Source organism: Balaenoptera musculus, chromosome 9 (assembly GCF_009873245.2).
Source record: "Balaenoptera musculus isolate JJ_BM4_2016_0621 chromosome 9, mBalMus1.pri.v3, whole genome shotgun sequence".
Classification (NCBI taxonomy): Eukaryota; Metazoa; Chordata; class Mammalia; order Artiodactyla; family Balaenopteridae; genus Balaenoptera; species Balaenoptera musculus.
Window position 1 is genome coordinate 55,652,103 of NC_045793.1, and position 24,343 is coordinate 55,676,445.

At 37.2% G+C, this 24,343-nt stretch overlaps 1 protein-coding gene across 2 annotated transcripts in view; it reads left to right on the forward strand.

Moving 5' to 3' along the window:
* CDK14 (cyclin dependent kinase 14) overlaps positions 1–24,343 on the forward strand; it is a 567,294-nt gene that overhangs the window by 60,392 nt on the left and 482,559 nt on the right. The window contains exon 1 of one of the 2 annotated variants that reach the window (XM_036862812.1): positions 2,702–2,722. The exons of the other annotated variant lie outside the window; for it this stretch is intronic. Coding sequence (XP_036718707.1) covers positions 2,720–2,722 — 3 coding nt within the window. The 5' untranslated portion in view covers positions 2,702–2,719. Of the gene's footprint in view, positions 1–2,701; positions 2,723–24,343 lie in introns of those variants that run through there. 2 annotated transcript variants of the gene reach the window in all.

A 24,343-nucleotide genomic window follows, 5' to 3' on the forward strand; every position in this document is an offset into this window, starting at 1 on the left:
GGAAACACTCCCATTTACCATTGCAACAAAAAGAATAAAATACCTAGGAATAAACCTACCTAAGGAGACAAAAGACCTGTATGCAGAAAACTATAGGACACTGATGAAACAAATTAAAGATGATACAAACAGATGGAGAGATATACCATATCCTTGGATTGGAAGAATCAACACTGTGAAAATGACTCTACTACCCAAAGCAATCTACAGATTCAGTGCAATCCCTATCAAACTACCAATGGCATTTTTCACAGAACTAGAACAAAAAATTTCACAATTTGTATGGAAACACAAAAGACCCCGAATAGCCAAAGCAATCTTGAGAAAGAAAAATGGAGCTGGAGGAATCAGGCTCTCTGGCTTCAGACTATACTACAAAGCTACAGTAATCAAGACAGTATGGTACTGGCACAAAAACAGAAATACAGATCAATGGAACAGGATAGAAAGCCCAGAGATAAACCCATGCACATATGGTCACCTTATCTTTGATAAAGGAGGCAAGAGTATACAATGGAGAAAAGACAGCCTCTTCAATAAGTGGTGCTGGGAAAACTTGACAGCTACATGTAAAAGAATGAAATTAGAACACTCCCTAACACCATACACAAAAATAAACTCAAAATGGATTAAAGACCTAAATGTAAGGCCAGACACTCTAACTCTTAGAGGAAAACGTAGACAGAACACTCCATGACAAAAATCACAGCAAGATCCTTTTTGACCCAGCTCCTAGAGAAATGGAAATAAAAACAAAAATAAACAAATGGGACCATATGAAATTTAAAAGCTTTTGCACAGCAAAGGGAACCATAAACAAGACGAAAAGACAGCCCTCAGAATGGGAGAAAATACTTTCAAATGAAGCAACTGACAAAGGATTAATCTCCAAAATATACACGCAGCTCATGAAGCTCAATATCAAAAAAAACAAACAACCCAATCCAAAAGTGGGCAGAACATCTAAATAGACATTTCTCCAAAGAAGATATACAGATTGCCAACAAACACATGAAAGGATGCTCAACATCACTAATCATTAGAGAAATGCAAATCAAAACTACAATGAGGTATCACCTCACACCGGTCAGAATGGCCATCATCAAAAAATCTACAAACAGTAAATGCTAGAGAGGGTGTGGAGAAAAGCGAACCCTCTTGCACTGTTGGTGGGAATGTAAATTGATACAGCCATTATGGAGAACAGTATGGAGGTTACTTAAAAAATGAAAAATAGAACTACCATACGACCCAGCAATCCCACTACTGGGCATATACCCTGAGAAAACCATAATTCAAAAAGAGTCATGTACCACAATGTTCATTGCAGCTCTATTTACAATAGCCAGGATATGGAAGCAACCTAAGTGTCCATCGACAGATGAACGGATAAAGAAGATGTGGCACATATATACAATGGAATATTACTCAGCCATAAAAAGAAACGAAATTGAGTTATTTGTAGTGAGGTGGATGGACCTAGAGTCTGTCATACGGAGTGAAGTAAGTCAGAAAGAGAAAAACAAATACTGTATGCTAACACATATACATGGAATCTAAAAAAAAAAATGATTCTGAAGAACCTAGGGGCAGGACAGGAATAAAGACGCAGATGTAGAGAATGGACTTGAGGGCACGGGGAGGGGAAAGGGTAAGCTGGGACGAAGGGAGAGAGTGGCATGGACATACATAAACTACCAAATGTAAAATAGATAGCTAGTGGGAAGCAGCTGCATAGCACAGGGAGATCAGCTCGGTGCTTTTGACCACCTAGAGAGGTGGGATAGGGAGGGTGGGAGGGAGCCAAGAGGGAGAAGATATGGGGATATATGTATATGTGTAGCTGATTCACTTTGTTATAAAGCAGAAACTAACACACCATTGTAAAGCAGTTATACTCCAATAAAGATGTTAAAAAAAAATATTTTACTTAGGCAAAGTCAGGATTCAACTGCGGTAATTACTTACTGCATTTTACGTAATTACATTCACCAGATGCCTGGAAAATATATTTGCTTGTTCCATTTAATTGGTGGGTATTGTTTTTATTGTTCATGATCCTATGTTATGTATTTAATTTGATAAACTGCTTAAATTTTTTTGCATGAAATGTAGGTCAGTATAAACCTATGTAATAAAACTAAAACCAGGCAGCACAATGCATACTGCATGAATGTGAATGTGCAAAGTGCAGAGTGGGTGGGGTGCTTGGTGTATTTGGGAGGCTCATCTAAGGGGATGCTGTTATGTTTATCTCTAGCTGATTGTATCCTGCAAAAATCCAAGCTCAGTGTTGTCAGGTCTATAAAAATATCAGGGAACTCTCGAAATCCAGACTTTATGTTAAATCACTAGATCTTTAAATACTCTTGATTGATGATGATGGTGATGATGATGATGATGATGATTATTTTTAAGAGCACAAAGGATGGCAAACAAACCAGTTAAAAAACAAATTCCCCAGCCACGCAGTAAGGGGACAGTTTTTAACCTCAGCTGCAGTCTGGGTCGATAATTGAAAGTGTAACATGGGAAATGACTGCAGAGTAGCTTTTAAGTAATGAGGGGAAATTCTTTCAAGTTGCAGCATATTCTTGAAGCTTTCTCTTCTTTCTAGAAATCCAAACATCAGAGAAGAAAAAGAGATTTTTGGAGACGTATTTTCCATGTGTGCAATACAGGAGAATCACACATTAAAAAATTTCTGCATTTGCAGCCAATGGTAGGATGAGTTGGAACAGTAGTAGTATTGTGTAAGTGAATCGTGCCTAGACTGAAGTTTGAATAATTGTCAATGTGGACTGGGGAATTACTTCATTTGGCAAATCAGTTTTAATATAGATACGTGACTTATCCAGAGCAAATCATCATGCTTCAGGGTGGGTGCATCTACATTTGGGGACACTGAAAGGAATTGCAAGTTTTACCACATCACTCCTCTGTTTAGTCATTCAGTGGCTTTCCACTACTCACACGTTAAACTCAGTAGCCTAGCAAAGTCCTTCCCAGCCTGGCCCCTGCCTGCCCCTTCAACCTCATCTTCTGCCAGCCCTCCTGCCCTCGTATGTTCCTGTTTCCCAGTAATAGGGGGCTACTCTCAGTTCCCAAATGCTTCTTGCTTTTGCATCCCTATACTTGTTATTCCCTTTGTCTTGAATATAACGTTGCCTGATTAGCTTCTCTGATTTCCAGACTCGGCTCAGATACCTTTTCTTAAGCAAAAACTTTCTTATCTCTAAACCAGCATTTCATAAACTCTGGTTCAAGTGGATCTTAAAAAAACAGAGAAAATTGTATTTATATCAGACACTAGAAGTGATTCTGTCTCTCTGCCAGGGTTGCAATATAAGTACTTCATAAGCTTAATAGATGTGCTGTATAAATAAATGGATTTACAGGAGTTTCCCAAATGAGGCATATTATAGCTCCTGTGGGATGACTCACAGTGCGTGTGGGCATATTAACAACTGGGAATGTAGCAAATGCATTAGCTTTGCTTGATTCAGTGTTTCTCAAACTTATTTGACAATGGAACACTTTTGTTTGAGAACATCTGTTAAAGTCTTGAGGAAAGTCTGATTTGGGAAGGTAGTTTGGGGAAAATCTTGCCTTACAACATGGTTTTGCTTAATAAGAGGAAATATCTTAGGAAAGAATGTCTTCAAAGTAATGGAAGTATTGTCCATTTCTTTGAATGGATTTCCCAACTTGGTTTCAGTATTTCAATATTTACACCATTATTAGTGCAGGTCCTTTAAAGCCATGGCTTGCCTAATTGTCACATAGTCCAACCACAAGAAATGCAAATTTGTATCACAATCTCATCTAATAATTTTTTATTTGAAAAATTTCACACACACACAAAAGTAGAGAGGAGGGTGTGTTAAACTCTCGTATACTTATTACCCAGATTCAACGGTTATTGAAATTTTGCTTCATTTTTTTCTTTATTGTCTACCCTCCTTTTTTGCTGAACTGTTCTAAAGCATATCCAAGACATCATATCATTTCACTCTTACACTGTTTCAGTGTGCGTCTTCACAAAAGGGGACGTTGCCTTACATTATTGCAATAATATTGTTGCACTTATCAAAATTATAATAATTTCTTGGTAATGTCTATTACCCAGTCCATATTCAAACTTTGAAAAATATTGAGATATAATGCACATAACATAAAATTCAGTCTTTTAATGACCAATTCAGTGGTTTGTAGGATATTCAAAAACCTATGCAACCATCACCCCTAATTCCAGCACCTTTTTATCACCCCCAAAAGAAACCCATACTCATTAGTAGTCACTCCCCATTTTCTCCTCCCCCCACTAATCTAATTCCTGTCTCTAGATTTTGCCTATTCTGGGCATTATGTATTCTTTTATGACAGGCTTCTTTCATTTAGCTTAATGTTTTCAAAGTTTCTTCACATTGTAGCATGTATTGGTACTTTATTCTTTTCTATGGTTGAGTAATGTCCCATGGTATGGATATGTCACATTTTGTTTATCTATTCACCAGTTGGTGGACACTTGGGATGTTTCTATGTTTTGATTATTACGAGACATGCTGTTATGAACATTCATGTACAAGTTTTTGTGTTGACATATGTTTACATTTCTTCTGTGTATATCCCTAAGGGTGGAATTGCTGGGTCATATGGTAACTCTATATATAACTTTTTGAGGAACTGCCAAACTGTTTTCAAAGTGATGGCAACATTTTACATTACCATCAGCAACTTATGAGGGTTCCAATTTCTCCACATCCTCACCAATACCTGTTATTTATTGTCTGTCTGTTAGATTTTAGCCGTCTTGGTGCGAAGTGGTATCTCATTGTGGTTTTGATTTTATATATTTCCCTAATGACAAATATTAATCAGCTTTTCATTTGGGTATTGGCCATTTGTATTTCTTCTTTGGAGAAATATCTATTCAAATCCTTCCCTGGCTTTTAAGTGGGTTGTTTGTCTTTTTATTATTAAATTGCAAGAGTTCTTTATATATTCTGAATACTAGTCCCTTATCAGATATATTAGTTGCAAGTATTTAATCCCATTCTTCGAATTGTCTTTTCACTTTCTTGATGGCATCCTTTGAATAGCAAAAATTTCAAATTTTGGTCAAGTCCAATTTACCTATTTTTTTGTTGCTTGTGGTTTTGGTGTTATACCTAAGAAACCATTGTCTAATTCAAGGTCATATAAATTTATGCCTGTTTTTCTCTGAGAGTTTTATAGTTTTAGCTCTTATTTAGTTAGGCCTTTGATACATTTCAACCTCACTTTTGTGTATGATGTAAGGAAGGGGTCACACTTTTAAAAGTAAAATTTTAGTTTCAACTTTCAGGGTGACCTAGAAAGACAGTTGTTTTCCCTCTGCCTGCATGTACTTGGTGGACCCCATCCCCCATTCCAACTCCTCCATCCTTAGCTAATCATGACATAATATATTAGAATCTGTTTGTGTACTAGGGAGTAGTATAATCAGAGTATATGAGAGGACAAAGTCTTTATTACAAATGTGATTACATTTAATTAAGCAAACAACCAAGTTGTAATAGACATCTGGTGTTTTTGCCTTACTTGCCTACTCTTTCTGTTTTTTTGGAAATGGCACTCGGTTTGTGGAGTCTGCTTCCCACAGTCTCTGTCTATAGGCTGAACTTACAACACATACTCCTGCTCAAGGAGTGGGCAAATTGTAATGACTTGACAAATGAGAATTTTATCTCTAGAGCCATTGTGATTGGTTCAGAGATGGATACAGACCCAAAAAGGGTCAGAGACATACATGGAATTAGTGGGAAAGTAAACTGGTATAGCCTGGAAATTCTGATGTCTTATCACCAGAAAGGGGTGTCTGTCTGTTTATAAAACCAACATGAGGAAAGGTGAGCTGAGAGATTGTATCTTAACTATCCATTGAACAGCAGAATCCAGCTTTGCCTGAAGTTTAGACCATTTCTGGACCTTTCAAATACATGAGATACATGTATATTCCTTTTTAGATTCACAGCTGAAAGAGTTGTGGTTCTCACACAGATAGAATGATAGAAGCTAAAGACACAAGATATATGAGATGCTTTGTGCCTTCGTGGACTTGACAACCTAGAAGGGAAACAGAGAGACAAATAAATATATGGCAAATGCAAGATTAGACATCTGAATAAAATAGGCGAACAGCACAGCTATTGGGGAGGGGTTAGGGAACTGGAAAAAGTCTTCAAAAAATAATTACTGATTTGGGGTTGAAAAATAAATTGACATTCACTAAGTCTTTCTGCAGATAACAAAACCGATTTTTCCACTGCGGCTTACAGAAGTCATTTCCATTATGTTGTCGAAGAAGGACACGTTGTTACACTCTATCAGTGGTATGGCACTGACCGTCAGATGGCCATACCATGGCACTTTTCTAACAGCCACGAAGAGAAGATGGGAACTAACCTAGCAGGTTGTTAGAAAATTCATAATTTGGGAAGTGGCATTGAGGTTTTCAGAACCTAATTATGTTTTATTTAGTGTATTTTTGAGATAAAGGCCCAGTGTAGTATTGTGCTTTATGTTGTTCTAACTCTGTAGACTTAAGATCATTGAGTCCAACTCATTCATTTCACAGAGAAAAAAATTATAGCCCATATAGACTATAGAATGTACCTAAAGTCACACAGCAGGGAAGGAACTGTAATCTTGGTTTCTTTATTCTTAGTGCAGTCTTTCTTCTGTTTCATATCTTCTCCTATTGAGGCTTCTTCTGAAGAAAGAATCACTTCCTTAAGAACAAAAGCTGGTGGGGCTTGCAGTAAAATGCTTGAGGAAAAAGTAAAGAATAGGGGAGGATTTTATGTGGATGAGCCTTTTGTTTCACAGATTGCCAGCTGGATGTTTTCATCATTCTGAGTTTGGTACCCAGACTCTGCTGGAATGGCTGGATGGCTGGCACCTTTCATCCAGATGGTGCTCCCTGTGTCTGTTAAATCAGGCGGGAAGCTGTGGTCCTTGTGCAGATTCTCAGCACACCTATTTCCAGCATTCAGGATTTCCAGCATACTGAATTTGAGATCAAGCAATTATTAGAAGTTACATATTCTTTTTTTCTAACTCTTGGGAGATTATTTTTTTGATCTTCTTTACTGAGCCGTTGTCTCCTCCCCTCTGCAACTTCTGTAATAAGAAGGTTGTACAGACTCACTGTAGCTTCGAATAAGAGTATCAGAGGTAAGTGTGAAACTATTAAGATGTAAGCAGACAAAATAAAGTTTGAATTTTTTTTCTTAAGAAAAGTTGATGCTAATGTTTGCTCCTTTCTAGTGGGCACTCAAAAAGTGTAGAAAGGTGACTGGGAGAGGTGAAATCTGAGTGAAGCTGGGGGAGAAGAATATAGAAGAATACAGGCATATAGAATATAGAGTATAAGAATATAGAAAATCCTATATTCTTTTCTTTAAAGTAATAGCTTTATTGAGATATAATTCACATACCATACAATTCACCCATTTAAAGTATACAGTTCAGTGGTTTTTAGTATATTCACAGAGTTGTGCAACCACTACCCTAGTCAATTTTAGAATGTTGCATCACCTCAAAAAGAAGCCTTGTATGCTTTACCTATCACCCCTCTATTGCTCTCCCTGCCCTACCCTGCAACCCTAAGCAATCACTAATATACTTTCTCTGTGTATGGATTTCCCTATTCTGGACACATTTATATATTCCTGGCCTCTTTTTCATAACATAACATTTACAAGATTCTTCCATGTGGCAGCAGGCATCAGTATTTTATTCCTTTTTATGGCTGAATAATATTTCATTGTTTAGATATATCATATTTTGTTTATCCATTCATCAGTTGATGCACATTTGTGTTGTTTTCACCTTTTGGCTATTAGGAATAATGTTGCTCTAAGAATTTATTTATACATTTTATTTTTACACAGATGTAGTACACAGGTCAGTGGGAAATTATCGTAACAAAGATGTCAGAAACATTTTAGCTTACCATGGTTTAAATGCTGGTTGACCTTTTATAACACAGAAATTGTGTATTTACTTCTAAGGAGTTAATAAAAAATTCAGAAGTCTGATTTTAGTTCAAGTTATGGAGCTGGAACTTTTCAACTGGTTCCCTTTTAAGGAATGATTAAATTTGTTCCTTCAGACACATCACTGTCCAAGACAGTGGTCCTCACACTCTCATCATCTCACTCTGCCTAAGGGATAGGACCCTCTCCCATCAGACACTGGGGCTGGCTCTACGCTAGTGATGCTCCAGGAGCACGGAGGAGCCGTATGTAGAGGAAATGAACGCATGGATAGACTTCAGTGTGTTAGAGAGCATTGTGGGAAGCCATTATTGGAGAAAGAAGAGGGATGATGGCTTCATCCCGGAAGGATCAGTGACGACTGCACTTCACAGATGTGGTCACATTCAAACTTGAATTTTTCAAAAATGAATGAGAATCTGTTTTTGTTTTTTTAATATTTATATGTTGTTGGGTTTTTTTGCCACAATATAAAATAGTTTAAATTTTTGCTCTCTACTTTTTTGTTACCATCATAATAATCACTATCGTTTAGCACTCAATGTGTTTTCGTTTTTCTAATACCACCCTTCCCCTTTTTATTAGGGAAACAAAATAAAATAAATCATGTTCACATAAACTACCAAACCTTGTCAGGTGCACAAAATTAAAATTTTTTTCTCTGAACTTCTATTACTGCTCCTTTCTTCTGAGCTATTTTATATTTATATTTTGATAAGCTTTTTTGTTTTTTTATCCATCTATTGAACAGAAAACTTGGATATTAATGGAGTAGAATAGGTGGAGCTTTATGTGGAAAGGTGACTTTTTAGTGTTGAAATCATATATTTTACTAGAGTTTAAAATGTTAGTTCTAGGGTTATAATTAATACAAATTTTTGCATAAGTTTTCTCAGTATATTTTTACTACACAAATGATATTTTGAAGTCTGGGTTAGTTTTTAAAGAACAATTATTGTCTTATTTATAGACGCTATGAAAATTGCTTATTTCATTATATTAAAAGCTATGGAATTTGGAAGAAACTCTTAAAATTGATTAATTCATTGCCCAGAGACACAGTAGATGGTGCTTATTAACAAGATTTTCTCTAGAAGTCTTCTGACTTCAGTATGATAATTATTCCAACACGCATCATTGCACTGAGAATAATTTGTATGTGAATAACCACAAATCCATCTTTTATAAATCACAAAGCTGTAAATATCAGACCTTATTTGTTATGTAACACATCCTTACTTTGCTTTCATAGTCACTACTGATTGCACCAGTAAAATGATGGAATACTGTAACTGATGTATTTTTAAGTATTCTGGCATCCACTAAATTTATATCAAAGTTAAGACTTATTTTTATGTAGATACCAAGAATCTAATAAACTGGATTAACAGCTTGTTTGTCACTCCAAATACATGCTACTTATTGCCTTTATAGAATGTTCAATCACTCTGATTGCATTGGGATAAATGTTTAGTTATGGAAACACTCTTTGACATTTGGGCATTTAACGAAGTTGGCTGTATTGGGCCCTAGTTCCATAGTGAGATGGCCTATTGTTCATAATTAAGGGGGATATAAAATTGTGAGGAAATTTTGAATGAGTCTTATGAAAAGGCTGCTTCCAAAGATGGAACAGTATTTTTAAGAATATGGGTATCTGTAGCAAGAAGAAAAATACAGCCTTTGAATCACAGTCGTGTGTTAATGGATGATGGGTCCACCAGGGTAGGATCACGAGGGAGACCGCTGGCTAATGGAGGTGGCTGGGGATCACTTGGTGGGATTGTCAGAGTTTGGGTTAGTAGTTTCAGCCTGAACAAATCATATCAGTATAGAGAGAGCCTAGTCATAGCTAGAGAAAACCAATCAGTTAGGAAAGGTGGGACCACAAATTCCTCTAGAAGAATATGAAAGATGAATTTCTGCAGATGAAGACATGTTCAAGGTGAGAAGAGAAACGAACTATTGACTAACCTCAGCAGCTTAATTTACTTCCATATTTATACTTGGAAATGGGAAGGTAAAACACATTTAAACCCTTACATTTAGCTGTTTAAGGGATGGTTCTCTTCTCAGAGGGCTAAGAAAATATCATAAAATGCATAATTATGGTTTGTGCAAGGATCTTTTTCCAAAACATTTTGTCTAAGCAGTTTTACAAATGGTGGGTAGAAACCGCAGTGACACACTTGCCTTCCCTGAGGAAGCACCGCCCACTCCTACCCTGCACACTGGCAGCTCCAGACCTCCTGGGACAGGCCGAGACCCCTCCCTGCACTCCCAATCTGGCTGTGCAACCAACCCAGACATTTCTCTTCTCTTACCAATCCTTCCCCGCCTGGATGGGGCATGCCACCCCAGTCTGAAGGTAGAGCCCAGCCCTGTCCATCTGGGATTTATTTTGATATATGGTGTAGAAGATTTAAATAGGCTCGTCTCCCCCATCCCTCCACCCCCCCGGCAATAGTCAATTTTAGGGAGCCCCATTTATGGAGTATAGTTCATTCTCATTATGTGGTGTTTTTGGCTGTGGTGGGGAAACCATACTGACTTATCAACAACATAGATCTTATTAATACTGAGATGGTTTGGGGTTGGGGATGGCTTTGAGGATCAGAAAGCCTGGAATCCTGCCCATTCAACCTTCTTTTTCCGTATATTAACCTTTTATATATATAGTAGGGTTTTTTTCCCCTTGAGATATTATTTTCAATTTATCTGCTTGTATGTTCTTGTCCCAATACTGTGCTGCTTACTGTAGGCATATAAGACATTCTGATATCTGGCATGGCCAGGCTGGCCTTAATTCATTCTGTTTTTAAACTTCTTTTAACTATTTTCATCTGTTTGAATGCTTTGCTTTTAAGGTCTGAGTACAGGCTCCCCCCACCATGCCAAGTGAATGTTGATCTAGACTATTTACAGCTTTTTTCTTGAAATATAAATTTGGCTATTGCTAGCAAAGTAACACTAGTCAATTTGAGGGTATCATGAAGTTGATAGGAAGGGACGTGCTCTATAAAATAACCAGCTAAACTTCCTAACTATCCCAACTGTAACTCTATTAAAGGATTTTTACACTTCACTTTTATTCAGCAGCAAAGTAACACTAGTCAATTTGAGGGTATCATGAAGTTGATAGGAAGGGACGTGCTCTATAAAATAACCAGCCAAACTCCCTAACTATCCCAACTGTAACTCTATTAAAGGGTTTTTACACTTCACTTTTATTCAGCAGCTTCTTGAATTACACTCAGAAATAGAACTGATTCAATGCACCAATGCAATTTATTCTCTTTTCTATGTGTGTAAGCATATATACAAATCAGCTATTTTCTACATCAGTTAAGTATCAGCCACCTCTTGGTGAGCTTTTATAAAATGATTCAAAAATTGCAAAAAGGCACAAAGAGAGAGAAAACCTTCCATGCCAACCATGATCTTTCTTCTATTTATTGATTTCTTTACCTCCCGCTTTCTTTCACCAACAATTCCGGGTTGCTTACAGTGAAAGTTCATTTTCAATAAGACCTAAAACAATGACTGCACGAAAGAAGAAGAAAACTGGGAGAGGAAGGAGTGAGTGGTGAGGCTAAATATCAAGAACTTTTGGCTAGGCAAAGGTCCTGTGAAGTGGAGTTAGCAAACTTTACAGCTTGTCTAGAAGGCAAACTGGTAGACCAGTCTAAAAACAATCTTTATGCAGATTTGTTCATTTATTCAAGAAATATCTATTGAGCACCTGCTATATGCCTGTCACTCATTAGGCATTGGAAATAGAATAGTGAGCAAATCAGGCACAAATCCCTGCCCTCATAGAGCTTACATTTTAGTGGAGGAGCCATAGTAATCAAAATATACAATCTATGTGGAATGTTAGATATTAATAATTGCTGAGAAGAAAAAATAAAACATGGAAGGGAGGTAGGAGATTGGGGAGGGTGCTTACCTTTTTGATGGAGTGGTCAGGGAGGGTGTCCCTGAGACACTGACTTTGGAAAAATGGCCAGAAGGCCATGAAGGAGCAGTAGGGATGTCAGGGGAAGGTGCTGGCAGAGGGAGCAGCTAGTGCAAAGGCCCTGGTGTCTTTGAAGGAGCATGGAGGGAGAAGAGCCTGGGTAGAAGGAGGGAGGGGTCATGGTTAGCACCTGCAACTCCAGGACCAGGCCTGGATGCTTTCAAGGTTCTTTGGGTAGGAAAGGGCAGGGCCACAAATAAAAGCAAGGAAATTAGACTTGCCATACTTTCTAATTTTTATTCAGTTATATATCAAGTTTTTTATGTGCTCAGAATTTCTAACTGAAGAATGAAGAGACGTAATGGTGTGTACAGGTACAAGTTTACAATTTCTTTTCTATTTACTTCGACATAGACCATTTTGAAATTTTAGCAGACATTTTAGAATGTACTTCTAAATTTGGTACATCACTGTTTCTTTTGGAAGCAAATAAGAAAAGACCTTTCTGGATCCATTTGACATTATGAATACCCACTAAGAGAGTATTGTGCTCTAAGGTGGTGAACTCTGTGGTTTGCAATCTTGTTTAAACAGTCAGAATTGCAAATAATGATCCCTGAAATATAATTTCCTGTCATTCACCTACCTGCCAATTTCCCTCTAAATTTATGGGTTCCTATAAAACTTACTGTGAAACTCAAGATGCTTGTAACAGTCAATTTCAGACTAATTTTGTACTTTTTTTCCAGACAAATTATGTTGTTCAAGTCCTGTAGTCATTTTCACACTGTCTTATTGTGTTGTTGGCTGTTTGTTATCTGCTTATTTAAAGAAAATAGAGCAAGGTTTATAAAATCATGGTTTTGGTTCCAGAATCTAACCCGGTAGTCATTTTACTGAGGTCTCCTCCATATATTAACTAAGGAGGAAAACATCAAATCACTTGGCATTTTCGAGGTGATGGGGGAAGAATACATAATGTAAGAACGGCTTGGAAGCTGTTCTTTCTTCATGTGAATAGGAGTTTATCACTTTGTTTATGGAAAGGGGAGGTGGGGGCGAGTGTTAGAAATGTCAGGTCTCTGTGGTTGATGCATTAGTGCCCCACTCCAGGGCGTGTTTGTTTTAGGCTGTCAGGGGAATGGGTTAGGAAGATGCCCAGTGGTGCCAGCTGTGTGGCTGGCAAGCAGCTGGACCACGGAGGCGCCTCTTTGGCAGAGTCAACAGTTGGGCCAGAAAGGCTGTGAATCAGCAATGAGTGTAAACATTCATTTAGTTTGAATGATTAAGAGCACAGCTTCTGGTCTTCTGTTATTAGCTGATTATAAGAGTGAAGTGGAGGAAAGTTGCAGCCCTTGTTGGAGAACAGTGCTGTTAGAAGCCAATAACGCAGGGGCTTTAAGGGAAGCCACTTACGTTCAGAATATCAAGCGAAGCCACAGTGTTGGAGGACAGGCTCTTGGTGGGTTCAGCAAGGCTGAGTAGAAGGATAGCAGACAGGAGAGAGTGGAAGTGGTTTGCCTGGCATTTTTGGCCAATGCTTGGGCTGAAAGCAGGGTGTCAGTTGCCGAGACCCTTCGCAGTCACGCCAATTGCACTACATGAATGGATTAACCTGACCCAAAGCTCTAGGGGAGAGGAGGAGTAGCAGGAACCGAGGGTACAGTGACCACATGCATGTATCAGTATTATTATTTGTTTATGTTTATGTCCCCTCCACTGGACTATGGATGCCTTCAGAGTGGTGATCATGCATATTCATCGTATATCAACATTGTTTACTGAAATGAACTGGAGGGTGGGATGAATTTCTCTTTTTAATGTCGTTTTTTTAACCTCTTCCATTTGAGGATAACTTGTTGTTCAGATATGTTCTGAGGAGCCCACAGTGTGTACATTTACTTTTGTCCCTTTTAAAAGATATGAAATTTAATGATGAAGGGTTGCACAAGAGCAGAGGATTGCATTTATATAAAGAGCATCTTTATATAAATAAAGAAATTATCATTGGTTCATTGTACATCAATCCATTCATTCGTTCATTCATCAGACATATACTGGATATTACCTATTAAGTGCCAGGTGCTGGGGATACAAAACACAGCCTTATCAGTGGCTTACGAAGGAGCTCACAGATTTCTTTATTTGAAATAAAAAGAGCAAGAGAATAATTATCCATCTAAATTATCTCCAAAGGAATTGTATTATGTGGAGTTGAAGGAGAGTTGAGAACAGTTCTTTTTTTTTAATGAATTTATTTATTTATTTATTTTTGTCTGCATTGGGTCTTCGTTGCAGTGCGCGGGCTTCTCTTGTTGGGAGCATGGGCTCTAGGCGTGTGGGCTTCAGTAGTTGCAGCATGCGGGCTCAGTAGTTGTGGCTCACAGGCTCCAGAGCACAGGCTCAGTAGTTATGGCGCACGGGCTTAGTTGCTCCGCGGCATGTGGGATCCTCCCGGACCAGGGCTCGAACCCGTGTCCCCTGCATTGGCAGGCTAATTCTCAACTACTGTGCCACCAGGGAAGCCTGGGAACAGTTCTTAAGAAATGTAGCTCAGAGATATTTTGTGTCATCAGCTTAAAATGTATTAACTGATAGCAACTTGAATTAACAAAATAATTTCAGTTACGTATTTAGACATAACATTTTAAAGCTTGTTACTTTAGATAAATTTTTCTGATAATTTACTCAAAGTACTTCTTTTTGTATAATGAAACTAATGACTTATTAGGGTAGGTAATATATTGTCTCTTTAAAAACCTGTAATGGAAGTTATTCCAAACTGAATAAATGTGTATTTTGTCAATTTTTTTTTAAATAAATTTATCTTATTTATTTATTTTGGCCGCATTGGGTCTTCGATGCTGCACACAGGCTTTCTCTAGTTGCGGTGAGCAGGGGCTACTCTTTGTTGTGGTGCACGGGCTTCTCACTGCGGTGGCCTCTCTTGTTGCTGAGCATGGGCTCTAGGCGCGCGGGCTTCAGTAGTTGTGGCACGCAGGCTCAGTAGTTGTGGCTCGCGGGCTCTAGAGTGCAGGCTCGGTAGTTGTGGCGCACGGGCTTAGTTGCTCCGCAGCATGTGGGATCTTCGTGGACCAGGGCTCGAACCCGTGTCCCCTGCATTACATCCCTAGTACTTTTTTTTAAGTCTTATAACTGGAAGTTTGTATCTTTTGACTACTACCTTCATCCAAAGCAGTTTCTTTTAAAAGAGAATTATAGGTAATGTTGCAAAGAATGGTGAGAAATCCAACTGATTTAATTTTTTTAACCTCTTAAAATACTCTGTATATTGTGGATATGCAAGAAATACTCTTAAGTGACCCCAGTAGTTTTACTGGATGAGAGAAGATAGGTTGTTTTTAAAAAATATTTTATTTTTTATTATTTTTTTTAACAAGTCAACCCATTTTTGTTGGCGTAGTGCAACTGTTATATGATTTGCTTTATAAATCATTGAAGTTCTCTTTTTTTTAACATCTTTATTGGAGTATAATTGCTTTACAATGGTGTGTTAGTTTCTGCTTTATAACAAAGTGAATCAGCTATACGTATACATATATCCCCATATCCCCTTCCTCTTGCGTCTCCCTCCCACCCTCCCTATCCCACCCCTCTAGGTGGTCACAAAGCTGATTTCCCTGTGCTATTATGCAGCTGTGAAGCTCTCATTTTTAAGAATGATTCTTGAAAATGATCTTTTGTCATATAGATTCATAGTCACCACAGGCTATTAAAGAGGCTGCCTCAGAGTGAGGATAGATGTCTACAACTCAGAAATGTGTGGTGACTCTCAGAGGCCATTATCTTCATTATTTTTCTCCTAGTGCTTTAGATGTGATTAAAAATGATTCTGTGTAATTCAGTATGAGGGGTTTATAGCATTAGTATTCCCCTTTTATATATATATATATGAATATATATAAAATATAATTTTTATTTATATGTTTAGTTTATATATATTTGTATACATATTTGTTTATGTATATTATATATATATTTGTGTGTATGTACACAAATACACTACATATACATACATATAGAGAGAGAAATTTGAGGACTAAATAGAGTGTCTATATTAAGATAGGAATCTCATAGCATCTGACTTTATATTGTGAAATATTAGCTCAACTAATGACATTAGAAGGACACCAGTTTATATCAGCTGTGGATTTTATGACAACCTCTTTGAGGTGAACTGGAATTTTGTTGTATTGTTAGATATATTTTCTTTTTAAAATTTATTTATTTATTTATTTTATTTTTGGCTGCATTGGGTCTTTGTTGCTGTGCACGGGCTTTCTCTGGTTGCGGCGAGCAGGGGCTACTCTTCGTTGCGGTGCTACTCTTCGTTGCGGTGTGTGGGCTTCTCACTGTGGTGGCTTCTCTTGTTGTGGAGCACAGGCTCTAGGTGTGTGGGCTTCAGTAGCTGTGGCACATGGGCTCAGTAGTTGTGGCTCGCGGGCTCTAGAGTACAGGCTCATTAGTTGTGGCGTACCGGCTTAGTTGCTCCGCGGCATGTGGGATCTTTCCGGACCAGGGCTCGAACCCATGTCCCCTGAACTAGCAGGCGGATTCTTAACCACTGCACCTCCAGGGAAGTCCTAGACATATTTTCTGATGTCTGATTTAGAAATAGTTTATTTCGATGTTATCTTAGGTTGTCAAGTATTATTTAATATAATTAAAATTCTCCATGCATGAAATAATGTGGACAGAAGAGCACCAGTTTTTCATTGGTTGGAGAAATAAAATATAGCAAGAATAATACATTTAAAATCACAGTATAGAAGCAGCCAGATGAGGCTTGGGGTCACACAAAATGGGTTTCTATTTGTTTTGCTCTCGGAGACCCTGTTATATGGAAATCTTGGGTAAATTAATCAAATTCTGTCTGTCGGCTCTTCATAACAAGGGAGTGCATTAAGTTGCATGTCTTGTTGTCATCACATATCAGATATGCATAATATGTAGTGTTTCAGATCAGCTCCTGGAGCGTTTGGACACTTTTGTTCCTTTGGGTCCTTGAAGATGGAGAAGAGGTGGGTGTGATAGCAGTTAGCTCCAGTTACTCTGACAGTGATCATTATTTTATTGACACATTTCTAATGGAGACACAATTGTGATCCCAAATTAGAAGACTAAATAACTTATTTTTAAAGGTTTGAAACTTTGTAGGGCTAACCAGATTTCAGCCATGCTTGGGTATGCCTTAGAATATGACCATGTATGCAAGTAACACGTTTTCTGAAAACCCTGTTGGAAAATTAAAGCCTCTTTTATGGATTCTGCAAAGAGATAAATGCCTGCATTTGGAAGTAGTATACATGTCGAAAGTATGGATGCTTGGATTTGTTTTGTAAGAGAGTATCAAGGTCAGAGTTTTAACTCTCCTCTTGTTCTATGTTCTTGTTATTCATTTTTGATTTGTATATTTTTAATGAACTACTTTAAGACTTGGCTAGTTGGGGTATGAATTTCAAACTATTGTATGTTATCTAGCACCAGACATTTCTGCTCTCTCATATTGCTGGTCTATAAAGAAAACAGGGAGGGTCTTAAATTGAACTCACTTGTCTATAAACTTGATCAAATGTCACTTTAATCCCTGTACATTTCTGACAAACTAAGAGCTATTTATGAAGTGCTTAGTTCACTTGTTTGAGAGGAGTATTTTAATTACCTGGTAGAGGTGAGTCCAGTTGGATATTTACCAGACACTCTCATAACCGAACTCTACCTAGTAGTAGCGTGGGACCAATAGATAGATACTGTCTGTTGCTTCTGAGAACGTTCTGACTGGCAGTGCTCAGCTACCCTCTAGGATGCCCATGCCCTCTGCTTTTATTGGTCGAGCTGCATATTTTTGCTAATCATACTTGTGTTTGTAATAATACAATATAAAGGAGTAACAATAAACTGGTAAAATATAAGTGCATAAAGATAGAGTGTGGTTGTTTTATGAAAAGTAAGTTAAACACATTGGAAAGATATGACACAGACATGTTCTAAACTTTTTTCCCCCTGTTGACTCTGGTGTGGGAGAGACAGCTCTAAAGAATGTACCAATTTAGAAGACTTTTGCCCAAGTGTCTTTAAATCTTCCCCTTGTGAAACTCAATACTGGAATTTGTAGATGATGCTATATGGTTATGGGTAATGTGGGGGAAAAAAGACTGAATTCTGGATCTTCTTCAAAGAAAATTACTTCACTCTATTTCGAAAAATACTTGGGTGAATGTGTATTTATAAGAATTAAGTTAGGTAAAATGTTTAAGCATATATTATACTTTTTTTTCTGGGTGAACTGCTACTTTAAATAACATTTTTGCTTTGTCCCTTTAGTAGTGGCATCCACTAGTGGTGGATTATTGCTTCACATTAATATACCTCTATCTTTTTATGCCCTGAGTTTGTATTTAAGCCTCATTCATTTGTTGTTTTTAATAATTCATATAGAGCCCCCAAATACTGAAGTTTACATTTTCACTATCTAGTGAGAAAATATCTAGAAAACAGCAATAACCTAAAAAAAAAAATAATAAAACCTGTAGGGAGAATGTATAAATATCTAAAAGAAGGCTTTTCTTGTATGTGTAGAAGCAAGACAATACATTTTAAAACTTTTTATTTGGAAATAATTTAAATTTATAGAAAAGTTGTAAGAATAGTACAAAGAATACTTAAATAGCCTTTACCATTTGCTTTGTTATTTCTCCTGCCTGTCTGTCTGTCTATCTATCTATAAATAGATGGGTAGATAAATACAGATACACACAACAATCACTCTCTCTCTTTCTCTCTCTTTCACAAAGACACTCTCTCTCTCTCTTTCTGAACTATTTGAGAGTAAGATACATATAAGATAGTGTATATTTCCTAAGAATAAAGATATTCTCTTACATCACCCCAGTGCAGTTATCAACTTAGCGTATTTAACATTGATATAATAGTTTTTATCTAATCTACGGTCTGTTTTCTGATTTTGTCAGTTGATCCAGTAACATCTTCATATGGCATTTTTCCCCACCAGTGCAAAACCAAGCCTAGAATCACACATTGCATTTAGTTGTCATGTCTTTTTAGTCTCCTTTAATCTGGAACAGTTCTTCAACTTCTATATTTTATGACAATGACATTTTTAATAATAGGCGTTTCTTTCCCCCCAATGGAATATCCCTCACATTATGTCCGTGTGATGTTTCTTCTTGTTTACATTCAGGTTACATGTTCTGTTCCCTGCTGGAATATTTCATAACTGGTGTGTCCTCAGGGTCTCACACCTGGAGGCATGTGATATCCATCTGCACCTTACTTTGGATGTTAATTTTGATCATCCAGTCAAGGTGTTAGCTGATTTCTGTATACTGTCTTTTCCCCTTCCTACTAGTAGGCAATATGTAGGAAGACATTTTAGTTCTATATAAATATCTTTCTCCTTATCAAAATATTCCCCCCTAGATTTAGCATTCATGGATCATCCTTTACTGTGGAGGCTGCAAAACGATGATTTTTCCCCGATACTGACCCATCAGTACTTCACCTTCTCATGTAAGCAAGAACCCTTCTTTTATTTTTCTCTTTTATTTCTTTATCCATTTATTATTGGTGTGAACTCATAGATTTCCATTTTTTTGTCAATGGTTCATAATTCATTCCTATTTTAAAAATTATTTTGGTGCTCAAATTGTCTGAATCAGCAATGGGAGCCTCTTCAAGCATACATATAGAAATCCTGAGTCCATACCAAATCCCAATTCTAATCCATCCCCATGGAGTTTTTCTTTGTCTTCTCCCATTTCGTATTTGTATCTCTCTTCTTCCATGGTGAGAACCCTAGCTCCTAATGACTTCAGTGTACTTACTAATTTGCTAAAATCTGTAATGTATCTGAAATAGTTTCAGAATTATTTTGCCATAGCCTTACAAATCACTCCTAATAAAAGAGTTTAAGGTTGTTTACAGTTCTCTGCCGCTTCCCTCCCTCCAACCAAGAATTCCGTGATCATAAATTATATAAATCTTCCTCCTTCTCCTCCTCTTCTTCCATCTTTTTTGATGTTTGTAGTGTGCTTATATTATTCATTTCAAATACACTTAGGGTTGATTTGTTCTGGTTTGCTTTCAGTTTTACTCCTCCCTCCTCATCCTTGTTAACTTTATTTTTCAAACGTCAGTAACATTAATGTGCTTCCCAAAGTCAAAACTACACAAAAAGGTACACTCAGAAAAGTTCCACCCCCTCCAGCATCCTTTCCATTCTATTCCTACCCCTCAATCCCCATATAAGCAACCAGCTTCATTGTTTTCTGGTGTGGTCCACACTGAAGGGGAGTGGAATTAGGATCCACTGTTTGAAGGGAAGCATGTCAAAGAATTGGGGGACATATTTTAAAACCACCATACTGTGTTTATGATTCTTTAAGACCTGTCTATCTAGTACACAGTCTGTTTAATTTCAGATTCCAGTCGTACACACATATACCCAATGAGGTCATCTATGTCCTGTAACACAAATGAGATTATCTATGTCCTATACCTGCTTTTTAAAATTTATAATGTACTGTGCACATGAGCATATTAAAGTTTCTGAGAAACTTTTTAGAATTAAATCTCAAGTTTTTAAAATGACCTTGACCATAAAATTTCTCCCTACTCCACCCTTAACTTCTAAAAATTTTCCTAAGGAACTAGTGTTCCCACAACTAAACTTTGTTCTGCTGTCATCTTTAAGTAGGATGTTTGCTATTGTTTTCTTATAAGTCTTTTCATCATGTTAAATAAGTCAACTAGGACTGATTATTTTTTGAAGTAGCAGGACTATCTTGAAAGTTTCCAAAGGCTTTTTTCACACTTCTGGATGTCCTATGATTTTTCTGATTTGGCCTGTTAGTGTAATATATTATTTTGATGTATTACCTAATGTTGGACAGCCGTAAAGTACATCCTATTTCACCTCAATTTGATTTGCCAGTGTTTTTAGGAATTTTGTATTCATATTCATAAATGAGATTGGTTTAGAGTTTTAAAAATTTGCATTACTGGGCTTCCCTGGTGGCGCAGTGGTTAAGAATCCCCCTGCCAATGCAGGAGACACGGGTTCGAGCCCTGGTCTGGGAGGATCCCACATGCCGCGGAGCAACTAAGCCCGTGTGCCAAAACTACTGAGCCTGCGCTCTAGAGCCTTCGAGCCACAGCTACTGAAGGCCATGCGCCTAGAGCCTGTGCTCCACAACAAGAGAAGCCGCCGCAATGAGAAGACCCCACGCAGCCATAAATAAATAAATTAATTAATTAAAAAAAATTTTGCATTACTTTTGTCATGTTTGGATATGAGGGCTCTGGTAGTGACTAAGGGATTATCTGTTCCATGAAGATTCAATAGCACTTGCCCCCAAAGTATCCTTTAGGAAGATAGATATTTGATGACTTTACAATTTCTTATATACCAACTTTTTTACGTCTCTTGGATTAATTCTGGCAATTTATATTCTTGCAGTCTCCTCCATTTAATCTATTATTTCTACTTTTCCTCCCCAAAGTTTAGTACTGAGTGTTTCTTGTATTTTGTTTTTCTTTTTCCTTTCAAATCCATTAAATTCTGCTTCTGTTTTTTTCTTTTTTACTCCATTATCCTCCCACCTACTTGTTTGGGCGTAACTTTCATTGTATATAATAGCTAGAGATCTGCGTTTTCGTCAAAAATGCCAAGCATATTTTTTAAAGCCAATAAATACTTCATTTTAAAATCACAGTTGTGAAGCATCATGATTTATTTAGCTAATTCCCTGATCGTGGACAGTTAGATTCTTTTTGCTTTTCTTGCTATTAAAATCAAGGCTGTAATATGCATCCATATATGTTTATATATGTTTCATCTCTCAGAATAAAATTTTTAAGTCAACGTGAAATTATATTTTAACGGAAATACCCAAATTGTTCTCCAGAAAGATTGTACCAAGTTAATTGTATGGGAGCCTCATATCATTGCAATTTCTGGATCTTCTTTTTCTTTGATGTGATGAAAATATTTAGTTTTTATTTGTATTACCTTGATTTCTACTGAGGTTGAACTTATTTTCAACTGCTTATTGGTCATTTGCTTCTATGTGTGTGTATGTGTGTGTGACTAGTCTGTTCCTAACCTTTGCCAATTTTTCCATTGGGGTAGTACTTTTTCTTATTATTTTAAGAGCTAATTGTTTTTCTAGGGACAGCAATCTTTGCTTTCCGTATTTGTTTAGAGAATAATTTTTTCCAATTTGTCATCTTGCCTTCAAATATATATAATGTTTTCTTAATGTAGTTTAGTTTTGTTTTGAAATTTATTTTTTATTTATTTATTTTTGGCTGTGTTGGGTCTTTGTTGCTGCACGCGGGCTTTCTCTAGTTGTGGTGAGCGGGGCTACTCTTTGTTGTGTGCGTGGGCTTCTCATTGCAGTGGTTTCTCTTGTTGCAGAGCACGGGCCCTAGGTGCGTGGGCTTCAGTAGTTGTGACTCGCGGGCTCTAGAGCACAGGCTCAGTAGTTGTGGCACACGGGCTTAGTTGCTCCACTGCATGTGGGATCTTCCCGGACCAGGGCTCGAACCCGTGTCCCCTGCATTGGCAGGAGGATTCTTAACCACTGCGCCACCAGGGAAGTCCTATATAATGTTTTTTATGTACAAATTTTTTTCATTTTCAGGGAATCATATCTATCATTCCTATTATGGTTTCTGGTGTTGGGATCATGTTTATAAAAGTTTTCCCTATACTATATGAGAAAAATATTCACTCTTATTTTCTTCTGATAGTTTCATTTTTTTTTTTTTTTTTTAAATTTATTTATTTATTTATTTATTTTTGGCTGTGTTGGGTCTTCGTTGCTTCATGCGGGCTTTCTCTAGTTGCGGCGAGTGGGGGCTACTCTTCCTTGCAGTGCGCGGGCTTCTCATTGCAGTGGCTTCTCTTGTTGTGGAGCACGGGCTCTAGGCACACGGGCTTCAGTAGTTGTGGCACGCGGGCTCAGTAGTTGTGGCTCGTGGGCTCTAGAGTGCAGGCTCAGTAGTTGTGGCACATGGGCTTAATTGCTCCACGGCATGTGGGATCTTCCCGGGCCAGGGCTCGAACCTGTGTCTCCTGCATTGGCAGGCGGATTCTTAACCACTGTGCCACCAGGGAAGCCCAGTTTCATTTTTTAATTATCTGAAATTTATTTTAGTATAAGGTTTGAGGAGGGAGCCCATCTTTTCCTTTCTTTCAGACTGCTTTTCAGTTGCCTCAGTAGCATTTATTGAATAATCCATTTTTTTCCCCCTGCTTTGAAGTGCCACCATTATCATAAATTAATTTTCAATATATACTCGGGCCTATATCTTGGTGATGATATTACATTGATTTGTCTTTCTCTACCTGTGTGAGTACCACTCTTTTAATTACTGAAGCATGATAATACATTTATCATACATTTAGTCTTCCAGTGAACATTAGACTATTTTTTTCAAAATAGAAAACATTTCCTACTGAGATTTTGATTAGTGTGGCAATGAATTTGGAAATTAACTTAGGAAGAATTAAAAATATTGAAATCTTTCTGTTCAAAACTAAGTTATCTTTCCAATTATTTGTTTTCTTCTCTGTTTCTTATTTGTATTTTCTAGTTTTCCTCAAGTAGGTAGTATGGATTTCTTATTAATATTTACTCCCTGATAGTCTATGCTTCCTTTTCTTGATATTTTGATTGTACTTTTTACTCAATTATCTTTTTTGTCTGTTTTAATATTGAAAGCTGTTTTAGTCTACATATGAATTTTAATAAATAGTAGAGCATAGTGTGTGTCTTTGGGTTACTTGCTCCAACTTTGTCATCTTTAATAGTTGTAACTGCTTAATAAGAATTGTTTAAAGTTTAAATGAGATGATATTTAAAAGGAATTTGCACATGGTAGTTCTCAACAAATGTTAACTGCTGTTATTAGGATTTTTAGTTTTTGACAGGTTTCTCTGCATTTTCTTATTGTTCCCAGTAGTTTCTTTCAGTTGATTTTTGGTAATTTCCAAATATTTAGTCACTTACTCCTACATAAATCTTTTGCCTTCTCTTTCCAGTTAGGTAAGATTTCAAAGAACCTTTCTGCAAAGCAGTTTAATTCAGGGAAAAGGTGTCCTGGATCATTACCATTTTCAGTTGTCTTTGACTTACTGATCAAAATGTCAGCCATCTCTTAATGTGAACGAATTTGGAGAAGTAACTTGTGAAAAATGAATTATATAATTTGCTTTGTTTATTTCTTCGAGAAGCTTTTGGAAGAGATGGTCTGTAAGCAAGTGTGCTCTCCAGAATGCCCTAGTTAAAAGCTGAAG